The sequence below is a fragment of the Bolinopsis microptera genome, chromosome 3, assembly GCF_026151205.1.
Source record: "Bolinopsis microptera isolate Bmic1 chromosome 3, MBARI_Bmic_1.0, whole genome shotgun sequence".
Lineage (NCBI taxonomy): Eukaryota > Metazoa > Ctenophora > Tentaculata > Lobata > Bolinopsidae > Bolinopsis > Bolinopsis microptera.
The window spans coordinates 17,538,368-17,552,697 of NC_087074.1; the positions used below are offsets into that span (position 1 = coordinate 17,538,368).

At 36.8% G+C, this 14,330-nt stretch overlaps 1 protein-coding gene across 12 annotated transcripts in view; it reads right to left on the minus strand.

Annotated features, from left to right (window-relative positions):
- Window positions 1-1,045: 1,045 nt before the first annotated feature.
- LOC134812933 (grainyhead-like protein 1 homolog) overlaps window positions 1,046-14,330 on the minus strand; it is an 84,643-nt gene continuing 71,358 nt past the window's right edge. For 7 of the 12 annotated variants that reach the window (XM_063820544.1, XM_063820553.1, XM_063820552.1 and 4 more), the window contains 12 exons: window positions 13,139-13,253; window positions 12,231-12,351; window positions 11,213-11,303; window positions 8,555-8,700; window positions 8,118-8,294; window positions 7,860-8,014; window positions 3,709-3,769; window positions 3,318-3,365; window positions 3,004-3,046; window positions 2,086-2,171; window positions 1,873-1,937; window positions 1,046-1,725 (listed from right to left, as the gene is read on the minus strand). In XM_063820544.1, coding sequence (XP_063676614.1) covers window positions 1,608-1,725; window positions 1,873-1,937; window positions 2,086-2,171; window positions 3,004-3,046; window positions 3,318-3,365; window positions 3,709-3,769; window positions 7,860-8,014; window positions 8,118-8,294; window positions 8,555-8,700; window positions 11,213-11,303; window positions 12,231-12,351; window positions 13,139-13,253 — 1,226 coding nt within the window. In that variant the 3' untranslated portion in view covers window positions 1,046-1,607. The remainder of the gene's footprint in view (window positions 1,726-1,872; window positions 1,938-2,085; window positions 2,172-3,003; window positions 3,047-3,317; window positions 3,366-3,708; window positions 3,770-7,859; window positions 8,015-8,117; window positions 8,295-8,554; window positions 8,701-11,212; window positions 11,304-12,230; window positions 12,352-13,138; window positions 13,254-14,330) is intronic. The other 5 variants (XM_063820554.1, XM_063820551.1, XM_063820549.1 and 2 more) reach the window with 1 other exon arrangement.

Below are 14,330 nucleotides of genomic sequence, written 5' to 3' on the forward strand. Positions count from 1 at the left end.
GCAGGTCTGGAAGGAAACTTGAATAGTTCACTTAAATGGAAAGCGCGGAAGAATTCAATCAGCAATTTTCATTCACTGTCAAAAACTCAAATAATTCAAAATTAGAGGCACTTTTGGCAGTATCTAGATAGCCCGACCACTGTCCGCAGACAACTGTCCGCGGACAACTGTCCACGAACACCTGTCTACCAGATCATATTACTGCATAATAACAGTATCCCCTGAATCAAGCAACAGGTGTTTGTGAATAGTTGATTGGTTACCAGATCATATGAATGGTATGTATGGTATCTTGGATGAAATTAGTTACGACTAGCATAATTAATTGTAGCGTAGTAAATTACTGGATCAAACTATTGATTACGATTCAAATGTGGTCTCTCGGATATAATTAGTTACGAATAATATTGATTGTAGCGCAGTATATATAACATCCGAGAGACCATAGTTGTTCAAGAAGGAGTTGATGATAGAAATGATTGATGCAGTCTGTTAATAGTTATTCTTTATATGTATAGTTATTCTTTATATGTATGTATAAAGAAGTTATTCTTTATATGTATGTATAAAGAATAACTATTATCAGACTGCATCAATCATTTCTATCATCAACTCCTTCTTGAACAACTATGGTCTCTCGGATGTTATATATACTGCGCTACAATCAATATTATTCGTAACTAATTATATCCGAGAGACCACATTTGAATCGTAATCAATAGTTTGATCCAGTAATTTACTACGCTACAATTAATTATGCTAGTCGTAACTAATTTCATCCAAGATACCATACATACCATTCATATGATCTGGTAACCAATCAAATATTCACAAACACCTGTTGCTTGATTCAGGGGATACTGTTATTATGCAGTAATATGATCTGGTAGACAGGTGTTCGTGGACAGTTGTTCGTGGACAGTTGTCCGCGGACAGTGGTCGGGCTATCTAGATACTGCCGCACTTTTGAGGTGCATTAATATTTAATTTTCTGCGAGAATTTAGCATGCTGACTACCTATCGAACAAATAAAGATCAGTCAGCCTTTCGGGTTCAATATAATAAGTTATTATACTGTTAACATTTCTGACTGTAAACATATAAAACATAAAAATAAAAATGATAAAACGCTGAACTCATGTCATTCATAATGGTGTTCGCAATTATTTTACAAAAATAAATCTGGCATTTTGATAAAATCTCCACTATCATGCATAAACGAGATAGAGTCCAAACTCAAATGGGTCACAAATCGTCATGATGTTCAAATCGGTTTTGATACCATCGATCATATCTGGTCCTAAAAAAAGTAGTAACAATAATGGTAATCAATGATATTCGCATGCAACTAAAACCTATTTCAAAACCTAACAGTTATCAGCTGTTGGCTGCAGTCTATTCTGATCAGTCTGGTTAGGTCTAACTATCTGATTCTCTTCTGACTCAAAGTACTGAGGTTGTTTTCTAGTCCTAGTTCTAGTACAAAGCTGCTCTTTCTTATGCTTCTTCTCAGTCTTCAGTACTATCGCAGATGTTTTGACCTCAGGTATATTCTGTCGGAGTCTTTAACTCTTGATTCTTTCTTCTTGTAATTCCCTTTTGTCTCTTCAGTACAGGAATGTCACCTCAAATATTCCTTCTTTGTTCTGGAAGTTCACCTCCACTAAGAAGTCGTCCTCGTCTTGAAATTGTTCTACCATGCGAGAGTCCATGTGGATCAGTAGTCTGCCATGGAAATGTGGTTAATTAATCAAATTATAGAATCTGTCGTATAAAACTATGTTGAAGTGGAATTTAGTAGCCGGATGCCATTTATAGGGCTGGGTAAAATAGTACAGAATGAATGATTGGAGAAGGGTTACAGAAACTTACCCTTTTCTTGTGCGTTTGTACAATTTGACGGGCATGTTCTTTGGTATTGCGTACTTCGATGCAACCTATAATTTGAATAGTAACGTTATAGTTTGGCATCGAAAAATGTATAACTGCAAAATAATTATTTAACAAAAACGCAACCTGACTGAGAAAACTAAAGTCAATAAAACATGAACACTAAAATATATAATATAAAATCTAAAAACTGACCTCCTCTTTCAGTCCATCTAAGCTAAATTTTGTTAAGCAAAGTGCACTGTAAACCCTCTCTTCCGTCTTCTTAACGTATATCGTAACTGCGGAGGTGGAGAGTATTTAATTTGTGTAATTACGGTAATTACACTAATTACAGCAGTGGGAAATACATGTCAGACAGTTAACCACTCAGCTACCAGCCAGTTACGTCATTTGAACTATTGAAATCTGCGTGCATGTTCCTTGGCTCACTCTCCGTAGCTAGATGGGTGGGGGTGTAGAAGATCCCCCCCTGCTAGATCGCCATATATTCCTGGATTTACAGATTCCTCGATGGGGATTTCCAGGAATATTAATGTGCTACCACACACATTCCTTGTGTGTGACTGTAGCAAACCGGTTTCAGAAAATATGCATTCATTATCAAATTATCATTCTCAGTGCTTTAGAGTATTTGCCAAAAGTAAACAAGTTTTCAGAGGTTCGTGGCTGAGTCTAGCTGGAATATAAAACCAGTTTTAATAATGCACGTTCTCCAAACCTATAACAGTCCTGATTGAATTATACAATTTAGCAGATCTGCAGCTTTAACCTTTTTTGGGATATTCACAGAATACCTCACATATTATTCCGTGGTCTTAACATAATCATTGAATATTCTAAATGTCCTATAAAACCTGTTTTTGACTCCAGATCACGAACAAGAAAATATACCACTTAAGTAATGCGAGAGGACCTTTAAGGGGGGGGGGGGGGGGGGGGTTACGTAATCATTCTAATTTATAGGGGAGAAATGCAGACATTAATGTATACATGTGTTGACATGGTGACGGGAATCTAATATCTCCCAAATGTTGAGGTAATATAATGTGAAGGGTCCCTAATACAACAAGAAAGCCAACTATTCTTGCTTGTGTTATTAGTTATATGTACCTGGTCGGGAGGATTGTATTCTTGCTTGTTTACTCGGACGATCCTGAAAATACTACATTAATGGACTGGGAGGATAATGATTGTGAAATTAAAAATAAAGAAATAAGTATAAAAACATTAAGACTATTTTCGTTGAACGGTACACGATTAGTCTTGGTCCTGAATTAAATTTAAACTAGTAAAACTTTACTAGTTTTGCGATTTACTAGTTTAAATGTCACGCCAATTGTTTTGTAGATTGCAACTACTGCAGCAACCCAAGACATTGTAAAATCCGCAATTAATAATAATAATTAATTTACAAATTAACTCACATTAAGTTCATCACTAGGTCCTGCATTGTTCATATGATGGGCATTGTCCTGAAATTTCAAATATTTACACTCTGATAGCCAAACAATCATAGTCATTTTGAGCAAATTAATGAACCATTCCACGTTTTTAAAATGATGTTCTTAAAATTAAGACAAGATAGCCCAAATTAGATTCGGTGACTATGCAACTACATCGGGGATCCAATTTCAGAACAGATAATTCCACATTTAAACCATTAGGAGATGACTGGGTGCAAATATACAATATAAAGAGCAAGATATCTTTTATCAATTAGGCTAGGGGTATCTTAGATACCCTAACCTAATTAATAAATAGACTCTACCAGAAAACTGGTTTAATTAACCTAGTTTATCCAGTTAATCTCAGTACCTGTGGATCAGTACCGGATGTGGTGAGTGCCTGCGATATACTCCTCTTTGATTCTCTGTCCCTGAATTAGGGGATGGTTAGTTTCGGTAATTTATAGGATCTGATATAAAACCACGGGGAAATAGAGGGTTAGTTCAATAGCACCAGGATATCAATCATCAAAGAAAATAGAAATGTAAATGAAGTGAAGTGGAGGGTGAACCTCAGTGCGCATGTAGCACGTGCAGGTAGCACGTGCAGGTTGCTAAGCAACGAGCTAAGTAGCGGTTACTGGTCCGGTTATTGGCTAATTATGATGGTGTGAAGTGTGTTATCACTGTAGGTGCGGTGAGTGCTGAGAAACGGAACCTACTACAAACGCAGAGGGGAGGATGATGCAGCTTGCCGCGCCCCGGCTTGCCACTCCTGTGGGACTAGTTATAATAATCTAGAACATTTAGATCTGACAACCCTGCCAGTTATAACTCAACTTTTTATAATATTCTGGGGACTGTCCATGCTTTACTGAGAACAGCCACATTATTATTTCCTTTTCAATTATCTGAGCTGTATGTTTTGGTGGCTAATGGCTAAATCTAGTGGCTAAATCAATGCTCATTGAATAAATCTAATAAAATCAGTTTCTAACAACTAACCTTGACAATACTAAACTAACTAATTTCTCGGTTAGAAAAACAGAGAATTATACCATTTATATCTCCAGCCATGCCTACCCCTAGCTATACCACGCTATCAACCCAACCTGATACGAAATAATTATTGAGTAAGTCAGTAAAGTACAATTAACCTATTCATGTATATCATTGTATAAGAGCGACGACTATTTCTTATTACAGGAAATATGTACCTACATTATGCATTATACATTATAAGATAATAGATGGCAAAATTACACCTCACACATCACAGTAATCTGATAGTACTAACATTGTCATACGGAACTTAGGACAACTACAATAAACAACACTAACTAACAACACTAACATACTCGTTCAAATACGCTACTCAAGTTAAACTTGCAGAAGAGAATCAAGCCTATACAATGGCCAATGCTATACAATTCACAGATATCAACTAGATTTCGAGAGAGAAATGACAGAAAGCAACTCACTTTCTGAATGTAAGATTTGACATTTCATTGCAGAGATTGGCCCCGATAGTCATGGTTGAAACGTTGTATCTTCAAGGTTGAATACCAATAGAGAGATGATTCGCGTTTTGCGCTTTACTAGTCTGAGCTAGCAGCTTTTCCGTATCAGCTAGTTTATCAGAATAGTTTCCTACCATGTAATGACAAAGGCAGGGACGATTGCTCGGAGAGTTCAAGTCGAGAGAGTGAGAGCCAAAGAAATGGAAGCAGCAGAGGCAGTGTGGCCTATATAAGGGCGTGATGTGGACCAGCCGTCAAACAGGTTCAGTGTGCTCTGCAAACCTGATTTCGAAGGCACGGCGTGGCATGGCTTCTCTACTTCCAGCCCTGGTTCCATTGGACGCGCGCAGTCACGTGAACATGTCACATGTCGTCATGGGAACGCGCAGACAGGTCACGTGGGCCATACTGTGACGTTAAGTCACGTGATTTAATAACCAGGATAGTAACTTAGCGATGTGGCTGTGCAGAGGGTAGCGGGAGAGCTGCTTCGAGGATCGAACTGGTCAACAACAGTAGGAGAATATTTCTGGTTAGGTTCGCATTAGTTTCAGAGACATCTCTCAGGAAATATACGTGACCGTGATCGCTCCCTTCAGCCTGTCGAATGTCGACACGGTCGAATTCGGTGGTTTACGAGGCTGGTTTTTGTGATACCACCATATAAGCACTAAGTGGTCGCAAACCTCTAATCCTGTTATTTGTTAAACTGAGAAGAGTAAGCATGACGAGACGAGCAGAGCCTGGCAGTGCAGCTCTGGTATTATCACGAGACAAGTACAGCTTCATTGTACGGCTACAATGTAGCAAAAGTTCACGTCCCTTATTTTACGATTACAATGTATCCCTTATGGGATACACGAATCGAGTAGAGAGGTCAATATGTTTACTCCTTAATCTATAGCTACTATGTACAGGGTTGTCATGTGAACTCTACCCCAGATCTAGCCCAATTCTAGTTCAATTCAATTCTATCAGTATCTATGGATCACATCACTAATTATACGTCACTAATTGGTGATCTGGTTTCTCTGGTTTAATACTTATCTGCACAATATACCGCCGTGACGTGCTCTACCTAACCTGGTATCCCGCGATTAATTAACTGGCAGAACCAGCAGAACCTGTAAGCAGTGCTTACTAAGCACGGATCTAATGGAAGCAGGTTTATTACGTTATCTTCACTTTTATAATGAGACATCTCTCATGACTTAAGCATATCGAAGCATATCACTCAACAAAAATAAACTCATAGCTACTACAAAATGGTTGACGCTAGAACTTGTCCTGACCAAATGAAGGTGACTAGCCGTTTAGCATCTCGCAATGGACCATGGCCAGTGGCCAGCAATGGTAAAGTTCATTTCCTCACAACTTCAGTAAGGACCTAGTGTTGGCCCAATTCCCGAACGAACGGTCGAATAATCTAGAATTTACTAGAGAAGCCGGTATGGCAGTGGTATCTGATAAAACAGGTTTCTAGACTAACTGGTGAGCCAGAGCCTGGCCGACTCCTGAATTAAAACCCATCAAATGGGCGCTCTCTCCCGGGTAATACGAGATTAAATGTGGCCTGATTGTGGTGGGAAATTTACAATGTTTAGCCACCACATTTAGTAGTATGTTACCCGAATTATTGAATAAATTTTCTTATTTTCTAAGGCAGATTATATTTTGGTGTCGCATTTGAGCAAGTGTCGCCGTAACAAAAATGTATTAATGTAAAAATAACATATTATTATATGCAATAATAAAATATGTGGTTGCCATATTTATCGAAATAATTGTAACGAAAGTTTAAAGATCAAGTACGCAAATACAAGTCGTATTATCTGTGCGTAAGTTTCTGTGAATTTATAAAGCGCGTATCACTTTTGCGTACTAATAGCAGTCAAACGTCTTTAACAAGCAGTCAAACTTCTTTAACCAGCAAAGCAGCAACTAATCGTAACGAGATAAAGGAATTACGAGCTAAAGGAAACATACCACTCACATCTACTAACTGGTTCTACTTCTACGTGTTTGAGATTAACAACATTTTACATTTTCATTACTTGGCCAGGACATGTCCTCTTCCTGTCATCTTCCTGTTCTCGTCCTGTCCAAAACTTGTTCAAAACTTGTCCAAAACTTGTTCAAAACTTGTTCAAAACTTGTTCAAAACTCGTCCAAAACTTGCTCAAAACTTGTTCAAAACTTGTTCAAAACTTGTTCTAAACTTGTTCTAAACTTGTAACCCGTAACTGGATCAGATCAAGAATTCTCAACTGGGCCGGATTAGCAAAAATCTGGTTGTTCGGACCCGGGCCAGGATCTCATAAAATCTTGTATTTTGTTTCTGAGAAACTGTTTTACAGCAGGTTTTACCGAACCAGATCTGATACCCCTCATGCAGGCCTAATCATGAATTGCGAAATGGATTTACACCTCGCAATTTATATACGTCATATTATTATATAAGTGGAGCTTTTGTAACAAGCTCACTCACAAGTCCTACAAGTCCCACAAGTCCCACAAGTCCCACAAGTCCCACAAGTCCCACAAGTCCCACAAGTTCCACAAGTCCCACAAGTCCTACAAGTCCCACAAGTCCCACAAGTCCTACAAGTCCTACAAGTTCCACAAGTCCCACATAGCTTCCACATATAACTTGGGGTTTGCTAAAAATATTGAATCATATAGATAGTGGTTTTTCCGGAATCCATGGTTTGTTGATATGGCTGATGACAAGCAAAAGGAATGAACAATCTTGTTGAAATTGTAACAGTGGGAATGGAATGTTGAAATAGTATGAATGATAACAAACCAATCCAATGATTTGCTAGTACAAACCGAATACATTTTCGGTTTTTATAGACAACGAAACAGATAAAAAATAATGGTTTTATGAAAGCAATTTACGAATAGCAACTTCGTTATATTTTCACACCACGTGCTATGACGTCACACAAAGTGCTATGACGTCAAACCACGTGCTATGACGACACACCACGGATCCCACCTGATGAAAGCGAAGAGAGAGTCGTTGTTCTGCTTGTTAGGAGATCCCCACGTGGAGTCAGGACTGTGATCACTGACTGTGGTAACAGTGCTGCTTACACTGCATGTGCTCCCACTTCCTACATCTACATATCCCGGCACTCCTCCTCCACCCGTCTGAAACATACGAGTCATTATTGCTGTTCAGATCAAAGTAGAACAACACGTAAACTGCCATTATTATAAGGTGCGAAATTCTTGGACATTTTGAAATTCTCACATTGTTCACCATGGACGATATCAACTGGTTGCCAAAGTCACTAGTGGGCTGCTGTTGTTGGAGCAGTTGAGGTAATTGGGATACCTGGTAAGTAGGAGTGGTGACGTGGTAGTTTGGTCCGTAGAACTTCTGTTCGGGGATAGGCGCTAATGGCGCCTGCATGTCCTCAACACCGTTCTGATAAAAAAGCTAATTAGTTTGTTAGATTTTTGTTCATTTGAAAATAATTTCACTATCTTTTAGCTAATTCAGCATCACGAAATTTTGTTCAATTTCGGGTTGGATAGTCGAAAAAATCAAGTTTCATCGAGGTCCAACTTTTCTTGAATAAACAATACATGGCCGAGCCATGGGTCTTACCTTTTTGGTTTTAATTCAATTTCATTTCAAGTTTTATATAAAATTCACCCTGAAACTAATCGGTTACTATTACTCACCACAGAAAAGCTGAGGTTTCTGACGGGTGCAGTGAAGATAACAGGTTTGGGGCTAAGCACAGTCGTCTTAGTCAGAACAGTCTGCTTGCAAGGCTTGTGGAACACTGTAGTCACAATGTTGTTTGGATCTTGATCAGATGGAGGAACTGAGGGTGGGATCAAGTGTTAATATAATAATCACAGTTTTTGTAATCTAAGTTTATTGTGTGCATTGCTCCTTAAGCCAGGGGAAGAGAAACAAGAGATCTGGTTAATTTGAGAAACTAAACTTCTAAACAAACAAAAAACAAAATCGAAAATTATTGAGAAACTTGAAAAGAAAATGAACAAAATAAAAATAAGAATAAAAAGAAACTTAAAAGTCAGACATTTTATCAGGTAGTTGTTTTACTGGGTTTCAATCCCAGCCATGTATATTACTGGACAGTAGACATGTTTTAGCCGGTATTAATTACTTCGTATACAGAAGACATGACTTGGATCAAATATGGTGATTCAGTTTTTAATAACTGTCTAATTTTGTTGACCTGATCCAGCAAGAATTGTTGTCCAGCAAGAATTAAGTCTAAAATTGCATTTCCCCACTAAAATTGCATTTCCCCACTAAATCTTGGTGCGACCAGGGTCCATGTTAAAAAGAAGCTGTACTCATTAGTGCAAATGATGGTTGTAAACCAGCAACACACTCTTCACAAGGTCAGTAGTTTGATCATTACACTTAATAATATGAGTCTCTAGCTTATAAAACCAAATATCACGTACTTTAAGTTATAAATATAAATTAATATACCCGTTGAGGTGATTTCATTACAACTCAAGTTCAATTCGTGTTTTTGAATTTTAATACATGTTTTTTCTGCTGGTTGTCAGCCAAAAGCACAAACCGGATTCAACTTTACTCGATTTTAAGTCAAATCCTGATTCTCCCTAACCAAGATATAATTATCTATTATCTTTTTATCATTATGAACCCTCGACTTTCTGATTATATTCTAACTGCGCTCGTTAAACGGTAATCATGAAATCATCAAAAAAATATATTCTTAATTATCTGAGATCCCTTAAGTTCAAAAAAGTTAAGTACAAGTTTAGTGGAAGAGGTCATGGAAGAACTACTTAAATATATATTATTCATCACTTTAAATAGGTTAGCATACCTAATAATGCGTCCTCATGGATAACATATTTTAAGAAGCAAGATTTACTTCACCAATTATTTTACTCGAATATTTAAACCAGTATATTGTGTAATGCTTGAAGAAACCAGGGTCCATGTTAAAAAGAAGCTGTACTCATTAGCGCAAATGATGGTTGTAAACCAGCAACACACTCTTCACAAGGTCAGTAGTTTGATCATTACACTTAATAATATGAGTCTCTAGCTTATAAAACCAAATATCACGTACTTTAAGTTATAAATATAAATTAATATACCCGTTGAGGTGATTTCATTACAACTCAAGTTCAAATCGTGTTTTTGAATTTGAATACATGTTTTTTCTGCTGGTTGTCAGCCAAAAGCACAAACCGGATTCAACTTTACTCGATTTAAAGTCAAATCCTGATTCTCCCTAACCAAGATATAATTATCTATTATCTTTTTATCATTATGAATCCTCGACTTTCTGATTATATTCTAACTGCGCTCGTTAAACGGTAATCAAATTGATTTGTGTAAAGTGGAAACTTTATCGGTAAGAAATATGATACGAATGTAGCTTTTTTTCAACTTTACACAAGCTATTCATTGAGAAAGAGACCCTTTGCGTGTATTGTTCGAGGATTCCGTCGCCAAAATTTGAAAATTCGAATATTTTAGACCACGCCCATTCAATATTAAAACACCTATATTGTTCTCCCTGAACATGCTGGACGCCTAATTTTTTCAGAGACGGTAGATTATTAAATGTTGAATCTGCTGTAAAACAATGATGTGAAGCGGATTTGAAATGACGAAGTTATCAAGCATTTTGTGTATCTCGTTAACAAAATTGACTGGGTGATTATGTAACACGGGGACACGACACCTTAATTGGGCAGCCTTAACGATTCCCATAATGTTTAACGGGGTGGTTAACGGGGCAACCTTATCACGTGATTAGGTAAGCCAATCACCTGATCACACGTGATGAATAACCTCGTTATGCTTCATATCTCGGTCATCTGAGAAGCTAGAACTCCCCATTTTTTCAGGACAAACGTAATTTGAATGGCCAAACACAATTCAATGAAATTCGGCTCGATCCGACTATCCAAACTATCAAATAAATGCAGAAATGAACCTTCATTTGAAAAAAATGGACACGAATATTTTCCAATTTGACAAATTCCTCGAACCAGTGGGGGCAGTAAGTCATACCAGAAAGAATTATTTCGATTGGACACTCAGTAACAGAGCTATTAAGGGCAACGTTTGCACACTGACTTTTGGCCCCCCTGTACATTCCACTACACATTCATTCAATAAATGTAATATAATACATTTTAACTGTTAATAATATTATTATTATATCAAATCAAAAATATAACGTTATTAAAGATCTGATAGGTAGCATGAAAAAAATAAATACGGACACATTTTAATTAATTAATCAAACTTAATAGTAAATATTTATCAGTAATCAGACATGATTAATCGGGGGATGTTAAATAACTTACTTTGTCCGTTTTTAAGGAGCTTCTGTAATTTTCTGTCAGCAGTTCTTGATTCATCCTTGTTCTTTCTTTCAGCTCCTTTATCTCTGAACACCTAAAAAAATATATTCTTAATTATCTGAGATCCCTTAAGTTCAAAAAAGTTAAGTACAAGTTTCGTGGAAGAACTAATACAATATAATATATTATTCATCACTTTAAATAGCTAAGCATACCTAATAATGCGGCTTCATGGATAACATATTTTAAGAAGCAAGATTTACTTCACCAATTATTTTACTCGAATATTTAAACCAGTATATTGTGTAATGCTTGAAGAAACCAGGGTCCATGTTAAAAAGAAGCTGTACTCATTAGCGCAAATGATGGTTGTAAACCAGCAACACACTCTTCACAAGGTCAGTAGTTTGATCGTTACACTTAATAATATGAGTCTCTAGCTTATAAAATCAAATATCACGTACTTTAAGTTATAAATATAAATTAATATGCCCGTTGAGGTGATTTCATTAACAACTCAAGTTCAAATCGTGTTTTTGAATTTGAATACATGTTTTTTCTGCTGGTTGTCAGCCAAAAGCACAAACCGGATTCAACTTTACTCGATTTAAAGTCAAATCCTGATTCTCCCTAACCAAGATATAATTATCTATTATCTTTTTATCATTATGAATCCTCGACTTTCTGATTATATTCTAACTGCGCTCGTTAAACGGTAATCATGAAATCATCAAAAAAATATATTCTTAATTATCTGAGATCCCTTAAGTTCAAAAAAGTTAAGTACAAGTTTCGTGGAAGAACTACTACAATATATATTATTCATCACTTTAAATAGCTAAGCATACCTAATAATGCGGCTTCATGGATAACATATTTTAAGAAGCAAGATTTACTTCACCAATTATTTTACTCGAATATTTAAACCAGTATATTGTGTAATGCTAGAAGAAACTCTATTTGCTACAGTTTATAATTACCGGTTAATTACCGGTTAATTACCGGTTTGAACTTTACCCACCTTTATTTGGCAGTAACATCGGTCAGCAGGTTCAGGGTTAAGTGATTCAGTGTCCTCGAATGTGTCCGTTTGTATGTAAAGGGGCGTGCCCTTTACTCCTTTCTGGGAACTGAATTCCGTGCTGAAATTATCGGATAATTTTTATTAGAAAACGCAGGATCTTTATCAATAACGCTTCGAACTATTAGCCGTATTTGAGGGAATACTCTGTTTTTTAAAAGTATTATCTTAGGAACTTCATTGAATCTTAAAGGTTATAATTGAAGGTAACTGGGTAAGTGAGATCCCAATATGTAACAACGGCCTCTCGTGGGCCACCCAGGCCCAGCCTCTCTTAAAAAAGTCACGTTTTGTTTTAATTAGATTTGCAGATTCTAAATTTTCCTACCAGTTATCCGGGCGGTAACAGGTTTATTTTAACAGGTTTATTGTTAACCGGCCAAACTCAAACAGACTTGTAGTCTATCACCGGCTTTAATTTAAATTTAACTGCTCAATATTCGATAACATGTTAAGTTATCTTATATAATAACGTTATAAAACTTACATATTTTGAATAACCAAGCGCAGGAGACTTATGCTCTGCATCCAGTTTCTATGATCTACAATTTTCAAAAATGTATTTGATATCGCATACCTCTCAAAGAATTTTAAACAATCCTAACAAGCTTGCAAAAACTAACGAACTCAGCTTGGGGTATTGCATAAACTTGGGAATTTCAATTCTCTTAAAAAGTTAATATTAATGCGCCTCATGGGCCCTTTTTTTAATTTCCTTAATGGGGTAACAGATAGAACTGGAAATGAAAATGTCGGCGGCGTTACCACGGTTACTCATGTTTGCTGAAACGTTGGGTGTCCGTAAGACTGAAACCAAAATAATGATAGATAAACTTAGAGAAACCAACCTGAGGCAGTTAATGCGGAGGACGATGGTTGCTCCGATATTGGAATTCCAGGAAAAAGAGACAGCGTTGCATCCTATCTCATTTATCTCCTCGACATTCTTACACGCACGCTCGTCTGAAATAAAACACGGGTTAACATTGAGATGTCTAAATGAAAATACACTCAGTTTGTTTTATAAAGACGCGATTTATAAAGACGCGAATTATAAAGACAAAACCTTCAAATGAAAAAGTTAAAGACGGCAACGCTTCAAAATTGAAAAATTAAAGACACCACAACAGGTCTTTTCGCCGCAAAAACAAGGAAGTGAAACGAAGCGTTTTCTGGCTTCCCGCCAGAACTAACAGGTTATAATTCCCTGGCTGTTTCCCAGATTATGTCAGGAGTGAATCATAAATCAAGAGGCTTGCATATAATGAACATATTGACATGGGTGCAGAGTTGAGTCTGTACGGAACCTAGTAGTTTCAGTTCCTTGTTTAACTTGCCGTACAGCAAGGACATCCACTACTTTAGCCCGGCGAGGCACATAGCCAGAATTGATCAAATGATAGTATCTAGTATCTTCATACAAACGTTCGATTTCCTTAAATATTCATTATTCATCTTGCAAACAGTTCATACTTATAATTCCCTGGCTGTTTCCCAGATGTCAGGAATGAATTTATGCCAGAATAAATCAAATGATAATACTTAATAAGTAATATCTCCAAGTCTAATATCGACGTTCGATTTTCTTAAACGTTAAATATTCATCTTGCAAACAGGTTAAACTGATTTCTGGATAGTCCAGTCATTTACGGACATTTTTGGTTCGGTACCTGCAAATTTCTAGATACTCTCGAAACTTTGCACAGACCTTCACAAAGGTATAAATAAACGATTTAAAGACATTTTTACCGTGGGAAAACCCCAGTACTCAGTAGGGCCACGCTCATATTGACCCAATTACGTAACTAACCCTTTGCTTCTAAAGGTCGTAGAGACTTCGGAATGGGCTTAAACGAAGCCGCATATGCATGTTTATATAAGAGTTATTGATCAAAATATGGCGTAAAATATTTATTTCTAGAAAAATTCGCCAAAAACCATTTTGGTACTGGCACTATGCCCATTTTACAAACTTTTGATAGGAGCCCGATAGAGTCGGATAGAATGCAAAAGAACCGCAATTGGCACATTTATATATGA